Source organism: Phocoena phocoena, chromosome 1, assembly GCF_963924675.1.
Source record: "Phocoena phocoena chromosome 1, mPhoPho1.1, whole genome shotgun sequence".
In the NCBI taxonomy this organism is placed as follows: domain Eukaryota; kingdom Metazoa; phylum Chordata; class Mammalia; order Artiodactyla; family Phocoenidae; genus Phocoena; species Phocoena phocoena.
The window spans coordinates 181,789,094-181,806,955 of NC_089219.1; the positions used below are offsets into that span (position 1 = coordinate 181,789,094).

General features: G+C 38.5%; 1 protein-coding gene across 1 annotated transcript in view; it reads right to left on the minus strand.

Moving 5' to 3' along the window:
• Window positions 1-12,090, minus strand: part of ZBTB41 (zinc finger and BTB domain containing 41) — a 45,070-nt gene extending 32,980 nt beyond the window's left edge. Inside the window, exons 1-3 of the mRNA XM_065889488.1 lie at window positions 10,968-12,090; window positions 2,549-2,756; window positions 1,749-1,818 (exon numbers count right to left, since the gene is read on the minus strand). Coding sequence (XP_065745560.1) covers window positions 1,749-1,818; window positions 2,549-2,756; window positions 10,968-12,090 — 1,401 coding nt within the window. The remainder of the gene's footprint in view (window positions 1-1,748; window positions 1,819-2,548; window positions 2,757-10,967) is intronic.
• Window positions 12,091-17,862: the final 5,772 nt, after the last annotated feature.

The following is a 17,862-nucleotide window of genomic DNA, read 5'->3' on the forward strand; positions in this document are numbered from 1 at the left end:
TCAAAGGCTGAAAATCATTTGCACCAGCTTGGTTACGCTAATTGCTTTGATGTTTGGGTTCCACATAAGTTAAGCAAAAAAAACCTTCGACCCTATTTCCGCATGCGATTCTCTACTTAAACATAACGAAAACGTTCCGTTTTTAAAACAAATTGTGGTGGGTGATGAAAAGTGGATACTGTACAATAATGCGGAACAGAAGAGATCATGGGGCAAGTGAAATGAACCACCACCAACCACACCAAAGGCCAGTCTTCATACAAAGAAGGTGATGTTGTGTATATGGTGGGTTTAGAAGGGAGTCCTCTATTATGAGCTCCTTCTGGAAAACCAAACAATTCCAAGTAGTGCTCCCAATTAGACCAACTAAAAGCAGCACTGATGAAAAGTGTCCAGAATTAGTCAACAGAAAACACATAATCTTCCATCAGGATACCACAAGACCGCATGTTTCTTTGGTGACCAGGCAAAAAACTGTTAGAGCTTGGCTGCGAAGTTCTTATTCATCTGCCGTATTCACCAGACATTGCACCTTCGGATTTCCATTTATTTTGGTCTTTACAAAACTCTTCTAATTGAAAAAATTTCAATTCCCTGGAAGACTGTAAAAGGCACCTGGTACAGTTCTTTGCTTAAAAAGATAAAACGTTTTGGGAAGATGGAATTACGAAGTTGCCTGAAAAATGGCAGAAGGTAGTGGAACATAACAGTGGATACATTGTTCAATAAAGTTCTTGGTGAAAATGAAAAATGCGTCTTTTATTTTTATTTAAAAACTGAAGGAACTTTTTGGCCAACCCAATATATAAGTTGAAGCCTAGGAGTAAACAAAATGATATCTGATTACTCCTTTAAACAATATTTACCTAAATAATGAAAAAGTACTTTAGGAGTTGCGGTAGAATAAAAATACGTACAAATTCTTTGCTACTCCTATCATTGTAAAATGGAGATTAATTCCACTCCCCTTAAATCTTCCCTGGCTGTAGTGCCTTGTGTGACCAACAGAACATGTTAGAAGTGGTGCTCTGAGACTTCCAAGGTGAGGCCATAAGAAGCCTGAGAGCGTTTACCTCGGCTTCCTGGAACAAACACACACTCACTCCTGGAGCCCAGCTGCCATGCCAGAAGGCAGTTCAAGTAGCCCCAGGAAAAGCCAGCTGTCCTTGCTGAGCTTCTAGCTGTTGACCAACACCAGGTTTCCAGCCATGTGAGTGAGGCACTTTGGAAGCAGCCCCAAACCAGACCAGATCATACAGACCATCCATCAGCTGAAAACAACTGAGTGACTTCAGCTGACACCATGTAGAACAGAAGAATTGCCTAGCAAAATCCTGCCCCCATTTACATTACTGACCCCCAAAATGATGAGATACAAAGAAATGGTAATTCAAGGCCACTAAGTTTTGAGGTGGTTTGATATATAGCAACAGACAGCCAGAAATGGAAGGAAAATTCTAACATTTTATATTCTGTGCAACAGTAACATCACAGTTTCAGACAACTATAAAAACATGGTATAGTGATTACAATAAAAATAAAAACTAGGATTTCTATTTTTCAGGTCCATCATTCAAAAACTAACTCATACCAGGCTTAATTTACAAAAATATTAGGATAACACTGTATAAAAGAGAGATTCTAAAAGTGATATAAGCTAAGTTTATATTACTTTAAAATTTAATTACTTTCCCAAAAGGTCACAATACATTTAATTTGGTTTTCTACAACAAATTAAAATCTCTTACATCACATTTCCAACTTTCACTCTTAGTCTTCTTAATGGAAGTAAATTCTTGTGCATTTTCAGGATGAAATCTATAAGAAAAAAATTAAAAGGCTGTCAGGAAAAGATTAAATTAGTTAAGTCAATATTCTATCTAATATGTTGACAGTGATTACAAGAATCAGGCACTGATTCCTTTCTTAAAGAGACAGGCACATTTGAGTACTTCAAGAATACAGGTATCGCTATTATTTTAATATATGAACATGTGTGCTTAAAGTTATGCAGAAATAGTCAAAGTAAAGCATAATCATACTTTACATATATTCAGGAACCTATCTATTCACGGATAATCTTCAATGCCATTCACTTGACTTGTTTTAGTCCATATTTCAGTAAATTTAATTTCTCAAAGTTAAATATGCAATACTATACTAAATATTCTTTCTCCCACAAATTTGCATACACTAAAGACAAAGTTGAGCATGCAGAATAAGTTTCCTACAGTTCTAAAACCATATAGGTTGAAAACATACTTGCCAAAACCCAAGACAGAAAACCCAGGATAACAAAAATTCTGTATCTTAAACTTCTATAACATAGACTATAGTTTTTGTTTCAGTATCAAAAAACTTCATCTCAATAGCAATAGTAAAAAATATGAACTAACATTTGCTGTTCTTTTCTTAATAAATTTGTAGTCTAGAAAATGTTAAGCGATGAAAAAATTGGAGACAAGCACCCCATAGATGTTTTTAGCTCACTACACATTTAAATTAGAAGGCACACTAAAGTATATTACGGAAGCAAGATAATACTTGCCTCTTAACATGCTTGGCTAAAGTCTTCTTGCTTGCATGAAGTTTATTACAATAAGGGCACTTGTGCTCCTTCTTATGAAATTCTGTTTCATTACTGTGCTTCTTTCTGTGAACAGTTAGGTTAGACTTTGTCGAATAGCGCTGGTGACAAATATCACACTCAAAGGGCTTCTCACCTGTGTGAACACGTGTGTGGCTCTCATATTTTCCTATAAAAAGACAGAAATTAAATTCAGTACATTTACTACATAGTGACTGAAATTTGACAGTGGAATAAAATCTCCTGATTAACAGTTTATTTAGAAGACATGAATTGAAAGGAATTTTCAGATTTGGCAGACCTTTTAAAAATATTGTAAAAGGCAATATAATATGTATCTTATATATTTTCTTTTTTTTTTTTGTATCTTATATATTTTCATCTCTCTTCACAAAGAAGGTAATCTGGAAAGGGCACTACAAATCTAGTATACTCAGAAAAATTTATACTTCACTACAGTCCATTCCTATAAGACCTCTCCAACTTATAAGACATTAAGACACAAGTAAATCACCTGTACTTGACTGCATGCTTAACACTAAGCTACTAAGGCCAATATATATGGGCAGTATCAAGGGAAGTAAGAAAAGGAAAAAATGAACAGGTATGATGTACAGACATGTTAATGTGAGATTTGTATTATATTCTGAATGCATATCTGAGTTCCAAACAAATGTTACAGGTATTTGCAATAGAAAGAATCAAAAAATTTTAACCCTCCTACACTGTTGGGAATGTAAATTGGTGCAGCCACTATGGAAAACAGTATGGAGGTTCCTTAAAAAAAGTAAAAATAGAGTTACCATATGATCCAGCAATCTCACTCCTGGGCATATATCCAGAAAAGACAAAAACTAATTCAAAAAGTTTCATGCACACCAATGTTCACAGCAGCACTATTTACAATAGCCAAGACCTGGAAGCAACCTAAATGTCCACTGACAGATGAATGGATAAAGAAGATGTGGTGTATATATATATATATATATATATATATATATATACACACAATGAAATATTACCCACTCATAAAAATAATGAAATATTGACATTTGCAGCAACATGGATGGACCTAGAGATTATCATAACAAGTGAAGTAAGCCAAAGACTAATATTATTCTCATTTATATGTGGAATCTAAAAAAATACAAATGAACTTATTTACAAACAGAAAGACTCACAGACATAACAAATCTATCATGGAAAAGAATCTAAAAAAAAAAAAAAAAAAATATATATATATATATATAACTGAATAACTTTGCTGTACACTTGAAACTAATGCAATATTATATATCAACTATAGTTCAATAAAAAAATATAAAATAAAAAAAAAAAGAAATTTTAACACAACCTGTCCAAAGAGAAAAGTGACAATAAAAAATGAAATACAAGGATACATTTTGGCTTAAATCTTACTTATATTCCTACTTATACGAAAATTCTTTTACATCATTATTTAGAATATAAATTTCCACATTACAGAGGCAGAACAGCATCATAGGTAGGGGCACAGACCCTGGATCCAGCCACCTGGATATGAATCCCAATTCTTTAAATTGCAGGCTATGTGACCTTGGACAAGTAACCTTTCCAAGCCTCAAATCTTTCTCATCTGAAAAAATAATAATGGAATAATAGATTTACCTCAGAGGACTGTTGTAATAATACATAAATACACATAAAACACTTATAACTGTGTCAACCCATTATAAGCTATCAATTAATGTTGGCCATTATTATTAACCTGTAATCAAGTTGTGAATGTGCATATCTACTAGCTTAAAATAGAAATCTCAATTAAGGATACCTCTGAGTGGAAGGCAACAAAAATAAGAAAAAATACTATCAATATGAAGAGTAATTTTCAATGAAAAGCTTAGCTTTGCTTTGTCCTGAAAAAAAAAAAAGTATAAATTTTTCTTCAGGCTAAAGCTAATGTGAAAGTACAGCATTTCATCCATATACTTTTAAAAAATATATAAATCATAAATATATCATGGAATTAGATAAAACCCAAAATATTCAAAGGCCACTAAGGACAAAAGATAATCATAATTATTCATCTACTTAGTAAATACATTCATCAATTTATTACATGTATCTAAATATGATTATATTTAATAAACACAGTATATTATCTAAAAGTTAACTGCACTGCACTTACATAAGAATATTGAGCAAAGGGAACCAAGGTATTTTCTTTAAGGTGGGGGGAAGGATGACAATCATAAGCAAAGTAAAACAAAAGTATGATAAAAATCCAGTAGGTATTTAGGTACTGACCATACGATGATGATCTATGCATCTTTTACATGCATATAGTCAGGAAACTCAGCCAATGTTTGGGCACCTACTAAATTAGCTGTGTGATCTTAATCAAGCCAGTAATTTAACCTCTGTCTACCTGCGTTATTAACACTTCATGGGGCTGTGAGAAGTAAACAAATTAATATATACGCGACACTTAAAACATCCTAGTACATAGTAAGCATTAGTAACTATTAGTCATCATCATCATCATCATCATTATTATTATTAGGATTACTGGCCACAGGACGGGCACATAGATATATCTCCAGTATAAATATGCATACACCTGGTTTATGAATATGTTATAACAGATCAAACTGGAGTTTCAGCTCTCTGAAAATACTGTAAGAACTTGACTTTGTCCCCTGGCCATTGCTAAAAACGCCTAGTATCTTCTCAGTTCTCCCTCTGCCACTGCCGGGGCATGACCGCATTGATACATGTATATACACCGGAGCACCACCGGTTCCCCTGCTGTGGTCAAGGGATCAGAGCTAATATGGGGCTTGCCTGGGGGAGAGGCGTGCTTGTATGTCCCAAGGCGAAATCTTTCCACAGACATCACAAATAACAGGTAGGTTCTCAAAAACAAGAGTTGAGCTACATTATGGCTTAGATCAGTGTTTCACAAACTAAAAATCATTAGTGTCAATAAAATCAATTCTGTGGGTTATGATGATTAGCACTGGGGGAAAGAAGGAACAGAACAAAGCAGAAAATATCAGAGTGCATTCACTCTAGATTCAAGCAATTATTTTGCTTCAGTGCATGTATGAGCACATATATATATACATATATATGTATACAGCATAATAATATATGTATTTCTGATCTTGAACCATCCCCCCCAAAAAAGTTGGAAAAGCACTGATTTTTATTACTTTTTGCAGGGTATAACCAGACCAATACTGCTATAACATAATTTCTTTGGGGAAATGTTTTCTGAGTTGATTTTAATCTTTCTCTATTATAATATGGCATGCTTGTATTGGATTCCTTAATATTTGTTACACATCTACTGGATATGAGAAAAGGTACAGAATCCAAACATCAGTATGTACTAATAACCCACAATTCTAATTTGGCAAAGGTAGGGGTCATTTTATGGAATTAAAAAAAAAGTTTTCCTTGATTGTGAAAGTGTTCACATTTTTCATAAACTTGCTTTTTAAATTATGGAAATGAATCAAGAGTACACAGTATGAGTTTAAGTGACTAAGTTACACGTGATTTTTGGAACAGGACCATTCTTACCTGGGGATTGACTGTGCCTGCTTAGTACAGACTCTCAGGACTGAAGGCTAACTTATCAACCCCATACCACTCAAGTCTCCTGATTTTTTACACCCAAGTGAACAGGAAGAGCAACTTAGTAAAAATCTTAAATTATAAGAAAAGTCTTAACCAAAACTTTTATTTTCTATGAAAATGCCTTTGCTGGAAAGATCAATTAGTAGAATTTTCCGTTTATTTGTAGTCAAGAAATTCTTGCTTGCAAATAAAAATTAAGTTATATGTAGTTGAATATTAAAGCCATCAAGTGGCAGTTAAATTAAAAATCAAAACCACTTTTGATTGTTAAACTTCCATTTGCCTACAGACCAGTAGACTTAACAGGATTTAACCAAAACACAAAAAGAAACAAATAAAATCATTTAAAAATAAATTCAGCAAAGTCCAAAGAGACCAATGAAAATACATAAATTTGAATAATTCATTATAACATTTAGAACCTCTAAAGTAAAAACACATTTTTGTTATGTTATTAATTCAAATTTAATGCACAGAGGCATTGCAGGACCTTTTATCTGCATGGATTTGAATTTCTGACCGACAGAAGAGACACAACTTCTGAGGGAACGCTGAACTCCAAAGTCAGATAAATGTCCAAAGAAATCCCATGCTTAAAGCAATTGGTAGGGATGTGTGGGGGTTCTCCTCAGCATAAACGCAATCTACACATATATCTGTTTCTTTTCTTATGGGGTGGGGGGAATTCAATAATAATGTATAAATCAAATGTTCACTTCAAAGTTATCAAGTAAAAAAAAAACCCTCAGTATTCTTTCACAGAACACTAAACTATGCCCCACCATTCTTAATCACCAACAGAAAACAAATAATATTAAGAAATTTCATCCACAGCATTTTTCTGACTGAATCCCAGTATGAACTGTGTCCCAAATCAGGACACACAAAATAAAGGTATTTTCACATAACAAAACCTGACCCTGTGCTTCACTCCATATGGGTCATGCAAAATTATTATCAGATTTCGTATGGAGGTTTTACAAAGAGAAACATCACCAAATTAGCTCATTATATCTCATATGCCAAATCTTAAATTAACCTTGAATTTATTCATTTGGCACACCCTAAAGAATATTTAGCTAAAATATTTAACATTAAAGTAGAGAATTATGCTACTGTCATTACTCTTTCCTATTCAGAACCAAGCAGAATCTGTCAGGATGGTCTACACAGTCACATTTTTTTTTTTTAAGTTTTTAAACATTTTCTACCTCTAGAAAAGATTAAATTTAATCTAAGGAAAGATTTTAGTTCCCAGTAGGAATGATAAAAAAGATAAATTATCCAAATATTTTCTCTCACCCCCATCTGTCATCTTCTCACCATTTTTGCCTTTTCACCAGCTAGGTTTTCGGTACAAGGGGGAAAGGTCAAAGGACTCTTATTTTGCATGAGAATAGGCTGAGAGGAGGACAGCTGGGAGCCTAAGGAAAAAATACAACTGGATCAGTCTGAGCAACTATTAAGCACGTCAAAAAAGATAAAAGATCCAAAGTGCTGGAATCAAATTACTAAACTACATACTGTGGAGCTAATGGTTCCAGCAGAAGGTCTCAGAGCTTATTAATTCTCTCTCCTAAACCCACTCTGAGACAGCAAGTTAAAGACTTCTTACAAGTCCAAAGTCAGAGTCAACCTTTCACCTTAGTTCAATTAAACAAGAGCTTACTGGAAACGTATTATCTGAAATAACCTGGGGTATCATGAAGGATACTAACCAAAAGTAACATACAAAACCTTCACGCTCACAATCTAATGATATAGGGAAATAACAATCAAAATTCTAGGTGGAATCCTATGAAAGGATTAAAATCCTATGAAAGAAATGTGGGTGATATGAGGATTACTGGAAAGTAGCCCTTGAACTGTTTTATTTTAAGAATAAAGAGGACTTCTGATAGGGATGATAAAGGAGGACATTTAAGAAACACAGGTCTTCTCCATCTGCATATTCTTTTCACTCTATCCATCACCAGTCCACTGAAGCCTATATTCAGGGCACCTCTGATCTACTCCTGTCCCACATCCCGTTCCCAATGCTGCTCATCTGCCTGGTCCAAGCCTGCAACACCTCCAACTTCCTTCTCATCACTGAAGCCAGAGTATCTTTCTAAAACTCTTATGGCCGTCATTTCCTTTGTCAAAGTTTTCTCAACTTTCTATCACTTATTGGATTAAAACTCCTCTGTACTGCATACAAACCATTCAAAACTTGACCTCTGCTTACTTGCCAATCCTCACCTCTTGTCATTTTCATTATGCCTCCTTGCCCACCCCGAAATCACCCTGCCCTTAGCAATTTCCAGAAACAGCTACCTCCATGTCTTTGCAGCTGTGGTCCTTCTGCCTTGTAAGTTCCTCCCTATTCTTTAGGTCTGAGCTCAAATGCTACCTGCTCCGTGAAATCTTTCCTAATTCTTATAAGCCTCTGTATTTGTCCTGATAAGATGATCTTATTGTAATATAATTGTATTTGTGCATGTACTCATTAACCTCTAAGATTCTTGAGGACAGAGAATATATCATTTCATATTTATTTGGCATAGTAGAGACACTCAAAAACTGCATTAATGATCAATAAGAGAAGCTAGCATTCCCTACACACCTAAATTTCACACGATATTTTAAGTGATTCACAAGGACTATCCCATTTAATCCTCATAGTAACCCCCATGAGAAGGTACCATTAGCATCATCCCACTCTATCTGTGAGGAAACAAAAGTATACACACAGGTTAAGCAACTCACATAAGACCTGGATTCAAAAATGCAGGCAGTCTGACATCACCACAGCTCATACTTTGTAACCAACATGATAAAATCACAATCTCAATCTCTTGCTTGCTCTCTTTCTCTGTACTGGGGAAAAGCCAGCAAGCCCCAACGAAGCTAAGCAAGAGAGGGGCTCAATAAGAGGGGTATAATGTAAAATACATCCAGGAAGGAGGCTGGAAATAAGCTGACAACGTGCCTTACTGATTCCCACAATTATCTGAACTGAATTTGGTTAAAAAAGCTGCAAAACGCCTTCCTCTTAGTACATTAGGACCTTGACCTTGAGCACTCTTTCCCCAAATAGTGTGCACAGAACTCTACTTTCGTGGGAGTTGCCAAGGAAAACCCCAAAAGTGTCTAGTGGTAAAATTATTTGAGGAAATGCCAGGTTAAGTAAAATGAACGGGTTTCTTTACTAAAGAATTTGAGAGCATTAATACAGATAGATGAGTATAGTTATCCCCGTCTTACCTGAACACAGAACCCCTTGCTCATAACATATCTCACGGGCCTAGTTAGTGTTCGATAGGACAGTTTGAGGCCTACAATGCCATTTGCAAACTGACCCCTGCCCACACACCTCAAGTCAAATTAGGTCAAATTAAGGTGTAATACAGGAAGCATGTGCTAAGAATACAAAGTCTAAAAAAGAGACTCAACTGGAAAGATGAAATGTTGTCAGGTATCTCAATCCAAAAATGTTGTTCTCGTCTCTATACCCCTCACAGCATCTGTTCACAGCTCTTCAAGAGCATTTACGAACCTGAGTTTAACACGCTACTTGTATCCGCACACTTTTCCAACTGACCTACTCAAAAAAAGTTGTTTTATTCATTTGTATAGAAACTTAAACACAGTAAAAATAACAATAAATAATTATTAAATTGGATTGTCAAAAGCATTCTGATTTAGAAAAAAATATTCAAAGGCATAAGAAAAAGCAAAAAGAGGTTACCACTGCTATGCCATAGTTTATACTATCGAATATTTTGAGAGCAAATAATTACCAATGCCTATGTAAATGCAAATGTAACCAATTTCCACCTATGCCAATAACAAGTAACTCAACACTCCAAGACACATTGGGATATATTAAACTGTATAAGTAATTTTACAAGGTCAAATTACACTTATCTCTTCTTTTTATCACTCTATGCAGTCGAATATATTTCCCAATTTCATAACTTTGATTTATATGTAAATCGCTGAACTGCTGCAATTTAAAATTTCACATTAGAAAGTCCATATAAGACATCTCCAAAAATTATTTTACTAGCAAATATTAGATCTCTTGAAAGTAAATATTCACTGATAAAATTTTAACTTAAGGTTAGAGACATTTCCTATATAGGCTTTTTTAATAAAGAAAAAGTTGATATATTCATTATTATAATAACCCAAGAATACTATTAGGATACTTCCTTAAGTCTCTGTCTACAGAATGAAATTACATTTAGCACAGTTTTATTCCTAACTATGTATTAGAATAATCTGAAACATCCCAATTCTAAACAGTACTGGATACTGGAAAATTGACTGTATTTATGACTCACATTATTACCATGCTCAAGGGGAAATAGTATACAAATTATTAAATTACATCTAACATAACCTAATTCAATTTTCTATAATGATTCAAAAATATCAGTTACCTATGAAATTAAATTAGCATATAAATCAAAGCTCTACATTCATAATTATTGATACTCTGGAATTTTTCACACTAAATACAGGAACTAATGATCTGTCACCTACTGCCACGACATGAGGAAGAGAAAATAAAGGGTAATATAAATACTTAATTCCTGAATCACAACAAACCCATAATAACAGGATAAAATATGTATTAAAAATCAAATATCCTCTCTACTTAAGTTTTCTTTTTAAAAGTTACTTTCAAAGTTTAGTTTCCAACTATCACCTTTAAAATACCCATGAAAATTAAGTTATGAGAGACAGGAAACAAGCTTTCTTTTCTTACCTATGCGGTCAAATGTCTTATCGCATTTGGGACACTGCAATATTTTTTTGTTAGTGTTCTGAATGACTACAGGGGTTAATCCCTCATGAATGCTTCCGACAGAATCACCAGCCTCAGCCTCCTCTTCTGCATCATTGGGATCCTTTTCACTGTGCTCTTCAATGTCAGAGTATTCATCTGACATTTCCTCCTCTAGCTCATCCTCTTCAGCATTACATTCACTGCCGGGATCCTCAGAATCATTTCTATCTGACTTTTCCTTATCAAAACTGTCTTGATTCAAATTGTCTGATCCATCACCACTTTCTTGTTCATCATCACTAGTGTCATCAAACTTAACAGGGCACTTCCGATTCCGTTTTGATCTCCTTGTGGAAAAACTTCTCTCCAGCATTTTTAACCCATGCTTTTTCCCTAATAAAAGGGATCTATGGGTTTTCGCCAAATGATTCTCTAAAGACTTCTTATAACAAAAATGTCTACTACAGAATTTACACTGATGATTACTCGACAGTCTTCCAGTTAACTCACTTAGTGTTTCTTCTGGTGACGATTTTTCAGTTAGCTCAGACTGAAAAGTGGCAACATTTTCGTTATTTAGCAGCTTAACTGCATCTATAATATCCAGGAATTTTGCAGCCTCTAAAACAAGTGGGATTTCATATTTGTACACAAAAAATTCTGATGTGTAAAGAAATTCAAGCAAATGCTGAAAAACGGAGTGAGTTACGTGATCCAGGGTGACAACATCCGTGCTTGGATTTTTGCTCAAACACGCATGAAAATAACTACTGCCAACAGCAACGACGACTTTGTGCGCGCTAAATTCTTTTCCTTCTACTATGATAAGTAAGTCACAGAAAGATGGCTGCTTCTGCCTATCATCATTTAAATACTTCAGCAAGTTCTTATTGTACTGCAAAGAACTCAGAAGTTTTCTCTGATCCGGAGAAGGAGGAAGTTCCTGGTAACAGCGAAGAGCTTCGGGAGCTGGTCTTTCCGTGGAATGAGTGTAGGTTACTTGCTCACACTCCACTGCAACATTTCCTTCCGAAGAATCTTTACGGTAGCCTAGATGGATCTTCTCGTCAAGATGTGAAGTAACCTTTCTCCTTTTCTTCATTGCAGTACAACGGTATCAGAACAAGAAACTTCATAAGTGTCTTGAGGGCTTTATAAAGGAAAACTAGATTGTCTTGGATCACAGCTTCTGGAGGGGCGTGCCCGAGGGTTGCATGGTCTGCGAAAAGAGTTATGAACCATGAAAAATAACTGCATGGCCAAGCGATCCTAAATCATTCGCGGCATTGTAAACAAATCCTTCCTAAACGAAAACTAAATTATGATAAAGTCACCGCTTCCACTCATTCGTGGCTGAGATTTTAGGGCGGAGAACAAGGAGGGCCGGGTTAGAAAACACAGCCAACAAAAGAATTTTAAAGGAGGCAGAGCACACCTTGCAGGCCCGATTCCCGAACCGGGTAGGGGAAAGTGGGGCAGAAGGGGAGGCTCCGCGGAGCGCGCCGTGGGTGCAGGTCGAGGCGGCCACCTTCGCGGTGCAGGGGCGCCGGCACAGTGACAACCAGGCCGTCGCGGCCGCGGAACCCACGTTCCCCATTAATACGCTTCCAAGGGGCGGCTAGGCGCACCTCCTCGGGGCCGGCGAGCGTCCAAATGCTGGAGGCGCCCGGCGGGACGGCCCCGGGAGGCGCGGAGAGGAGAGCGGGTCACCCGGGGGACGGCCGCCGGAGCAGAGCCTCCTCAGGCCCCGCCGGGTGGAGATCGCGCCGCCGAGGGCGCCCCCGCCGCCCGCCAACCCGCTCCCCGAGCAGACGCCCCGCGCGTCCATTACCGGGAACCCAGGGCTACCCGTTGGCTCCCGGCCGCTGAGCTCCACTCCGGGCGCGCTGGCTCTGGCGCCGACCCACTTCCGGGTTCAGCCCCCGGCCCCGCCCGCCCTTCCCCTCTTGACGCCCTGCCGCCGCCGCCGCAGCCACCGAGCACGTCAACCGCGCGCGCAACCTCTCGGCCGCCAGACACCCCAGCGCGCGACCCTGCGCCGGCAATGCGCATGTGCGCGCACCCTCCCTACGCATGCTCCGTGAGGCCCCCCCGCCACCCTCGCGGCGACCCCAGCGACTTCAGGAGTCCGTTAGTCCGGGTTTTCGTGGCAGTCTGGTGGCCGCTGTGACTGAGCCAGTCGGGGCCTCGCAGGCAGCCAGGCGGGGACCGGCGGAGGGGAAGATGAGGCGGAGTTTCGTAGGGGTGGGCGGAGGCAGCACGCTGCGAGCGGACCGCGTCCTCACTGCTTGTGGCCGGTTGCGGCAGCCCCTCGGCGGCGGGCGAAGCCGTCTCCACAAACGCTGCCCTGCGTCTGAAGAACCCAGCCGGACGCAGCTAACGCAGTTGCACCTAGAATTCATTTTTAAATTTTTATTGTCCACAGAAAACACTGAAAAATGTACATACAAGTATACAACTGGCAGGACAGGAAAGAAAGCCGAAACAAAAAGAAAAGAAAAAGGTCCACAAGGATAACTTTTGGAGCCAAGATTGTGCGTTTCTAACACAGTCGCAGGTGGTGCTGGTATTGCTGCTCTGAGGACCACATGTTTAGTAGCGAGGTCCTAGGCCTGTGACTTTACAGACACGAGGAAAATAAGGCAGAGGCTGAAGCCAAATAGGATGGGTGACCAGGTTGGTGAACCCATGTCCGAGTCCCCTGTGGATGGAAGAGTTACAGAAAAGTTATCGCAGACACTTGTTAACGGTAAGGCAAACTTTACTCAGGGCGTCTACTACAGTGGGGTTTTGTACTAGGTCAGAGAGATTGAGCGCAATTCCAGACAAGGGAAGGTGGGAATTTGTAGCCCAGGAGCCGGCTGGGCGTGGCTGGCATGTCCGTGAACGGAAAACGGCTAAGAGAAAACAAGAGGGGTAAGGGGGGCGGAGTGGGGGCCGGATTCTGGCTAAACTGACCTGACAAGCGTTCTTGCGGGAGGCAGGTGGGATGATCAGACAGGGCTCGAGGATGAGGAGGAACCAGATGTCAGATATTGAGGGTGGGAGATTCTGGCTAAACTGACTTAGCAGGAACCTTGCTAAAACTGAGGAATGCATAGACAAATAACAGAAGTTCAAAAGTCAGAGGAGCCTAATTGAGAAGGGAGTTTAGGGGCACCTGATTAAAGTTTGGTGAAGGAGAGAATCTTTGTTAGACCTAATCCAATCAGTTGAACGTCTTAGAGCAAAGGCTAAGCTTTACCGAGGGAGCTATTCGCCTCGAGAGCATAGAAACAGCCTGATTCCCTGAAGTATTTGGACTCAAGGCTGGAACAGCAATTCTTACCCGAGTTTCCAGCCTGCAGGCCTGCCCTATGGATTTTAGACTTATAAGCCCTCGGAATCAATCATGCAAGCCAGTTCCTTAGAATATCTGTCTATCCTCTATCTATCTTTCCAGATAGATAGAACCAAACAAATGTTGGTTCTGTTTCTCTGGGGAACCCTCGCTAATACACCAGCAATGAACAGGAAGAAAATAAAATTGAAAAAATAATGCCTTTATGTTTTCCTCGATCGTATAGCACCAACATCCATGTCCCTAAGGTGTCAGAAGTCTTTGTCAGAGTAAGTAGCAGTGGGGTGGGGGGGGCCAAAAAGGAAAGCGCAGGGGCAGAAATCCAAGACAGAAAGGAAATCTACACTCTTCAGAATCTCTTTCCTGTGTCTTCCTTTTGCTGATCTGTCATGGTCTTAATTCAGCATCCTTTAGCAGGCTGTTTCACAAATTTATTTCTGAAAATGAAAATGTTTTTCTTCATTTATTTGTTGAATATCCATTAAACAACCACTCTGTACCAGGCATGTAACATTTTAAATAAACTTAGTCATAAAAGATGTTACTTGATGGCATCAGAGGTATAAAATACCTGGGAATGAATCTAATGAGTTATGTTCAAGACCTCTACACACAATTCTCTACAACAGGGCTGACAAACTTTTCTGTAAAGGACCAGATATGAAATATTTTAGGTTTGTGAGCTACGGGTAGTATCTTTTCCATTTTATTCTTCATTTTTATGACAACCCTTTAAAATGTAAAAATTTTTCTTATCTCATGGACCATACAAAAAACAAGCCATGAGCTGATTTTGGCCTGTGGGCCATTGTTTTCTGAGAACTCCCCCTAAAACCCAACTCAGAGAAATTAAAGAAGACATTGAAGAAATATGTCATATTCATAGATTGGAAGAATCAATATTGTAAAGATGTCAGTTGTCCTCAAATTGATCTGTAGATTTAAAGACATCAATGTATTGGACTTAATCAGTATTAAAAACTTCTGTTTTTCAAAACCAATTAGGAAAATCAAAAGGCAAGCCAAAGATTAGGAGAAGATATTTGAGAAACATGCCCCCAAAATAAAACGTACTCTTGCAACTAATGAGAAGGAAAACAATATGTAAAATGAGCAAAATGTTAGAACAGACACTTCATGAAAGAAGTACATGAAAGATCTTATCTTTAAATTGCATCTTAAAGGAGATGCTAATTAAAACCACAGTGAGATACATCCCTAAGCATAACTAAACTTATAAAGACTGACAGTGTCAAGTGTTGATAAAGATGCAGATCAACTGGAAATCTCATTCACTTCTTTTTTTTTTTAATTTTTATTTATTTATTTATTATTGGCTGCTTTGGGTCTTCGTTGCTGCACGCGGGCTTTCTCTAGTTGAGGCGAGTGGGGGCTACTCTTCGTTGCAGTGTGCCAGCTTCTCATTGCGGTGGCTTCTCTTGTTGTGGAGCATGGACTCTAGGTGCTCAACCTCCAGTAATTGTGGCACACGGGCTTCAGGAGTTGTGGCATGCAGGCTTAGTAGTTGTGGCTCGCAGGCTCTAGAGTGCAGGCTCAGTAGGTGTGGTGCACGGGCTTAGTTGCTCCGTGGCATGTGGGATCTTCCTGGACCAGGGATCGAAACTGTGTCCCCTGCATTGGCAGGCGGATTCTTAACCATCACGCCACCAGGGAAGTCCATCATTCACTTCTTATTGGAATACAAGCACTTTAGAAAATAGTTGAGCAATTTCAGAAAATTACACATATACAAGCTAGCCATTCCATTTTTTAAAAAAAATAAATTTATTTATTTTTGGCTGTGTTGGGTCTTCGTTGCTGTGCGCGGCTTTCGCTAGTTGCGGCGAGCGGGGGCTACTCTTCGTTGTGGTGCGTGGTGCTTCTTATTGCATTGGCTTGTTGCAGAGCACGGGCTCTAGGCATGTGGGCTTCAGTAGTTGTGGCATGTGGGCTCGGTAGCTGTGGCTCGCGGGCCCTAGAGCGCAGGCTCAGTAGCTGTGGCGCTCGGGCTTAGTTGCTCCGTGGCATGTGGGATCTTCCCGGACAAGAGCACAAACCCGTGTCCCCTGCATTGGCAGGCAGATTCTTAACCACTGCACCACCAGGGAAGCCGTAGCCATTCCGTCATTATTCAAGAGAAACCAAAGCATTGACCACACAGTCTTATATACAAAATTTTATAGCAGCTTTACTTGTGATAGCCCAAAATTGGGATCAACCTAAATGTCCAACAACAGGTGAATGGAAAAACAAATATATAGAATACTATTACTTAACAATAAGAAGGAACAAACTAATGCCAAAGACAACAACATAGATGAGTCTCAAAATAACTTGAATAAAAAACAAAATGAGTATATTCTACATGATTCCATTTATCAAATGTCTAGAAACTGCAGATTAAAATGACAGTTTGTTGCTTAGCCACATGAGTGGCATCAAAGTTTGTGATAAATTAAAAAAGGGCACAAGAAAATTTTAATTATTTTGATTGTAGTGATGGTTTCACTAGTGTATACATATAACTGATCCAATTATTTACTTGAAATGCATGCAGAATATTGCATGACAGTCAATCTTAAAAGTCATAAAAAAAAAAGAATGTCACACAGACACTTGAACAGGGACATACAATGAAACAATAGAAAAATTGAAATTCCAGAGATTCAAATTCACAGGTTAATTTACTATATAAAAAGGTAAAATTTCAAGTCTGTGACGTAAAGATAGAATATCCAATAAATGAAGATAGATAAAGAGGTGGCATCAGAAATAAAAGTAAGTTGTATATAACCTCAGTGAATCAAGATAAATCCCAAATGGATCAAAAATTTAAATGTAAAAACTGAAACCATAAAAGAACTATAACAAAACACAAACTTCTAAATAACAGTAAAATGGTGAAGGTCTCTCTCACCACGAATCAAAATTCAGAAGCAATTAGGGAAACAAATTGTTAAATCAACCATATAAACTTAAAAATTTTTTTGCATGGAGGAATTCAGTATCAGCAATGGTGAATTAAGTAGCTGGAACCAATTCTGCTGTGAACAGCTAGGACAAAATGTTTTTTTAACAAAAGCTACTGTTTTGGATGCATGGCATAGCTACCAGGGTTATGTGTGAGGAATTGTGAGGGCCTGGTCTGCAAGAAAAAGAGGCTCAAAGAGGTGATCTGGCTTTGGGAGGCGGGGGCTTCTCCCTAAAGGCAGTTACTGACTGGAAAGAAGCAACTGAGAGGCTGATAAAACCATTAGATCCTTGACAGACTCATGAGGCAGGGAGACAAACATTGAAATTTAAGGACCCGGAGAAAGGAAGGGCCCTAATAAACACCCTGTGTTTCAGCTGGGGCTCTGAAAGGCCTAGCCTATGAGTAAGAACGTACTAGAAATAGACCACCCATCACAGCGCTGAAGCCCTTACATTTTTACTCCTTTGAGAAAGACAATCAGGAATTGCTTCTTCTCTTAGTCTCTCTGCCTGCCAGGAGCAAAACCAAATGCTGTCTTGATTAAGGTGATGTCATCCAGA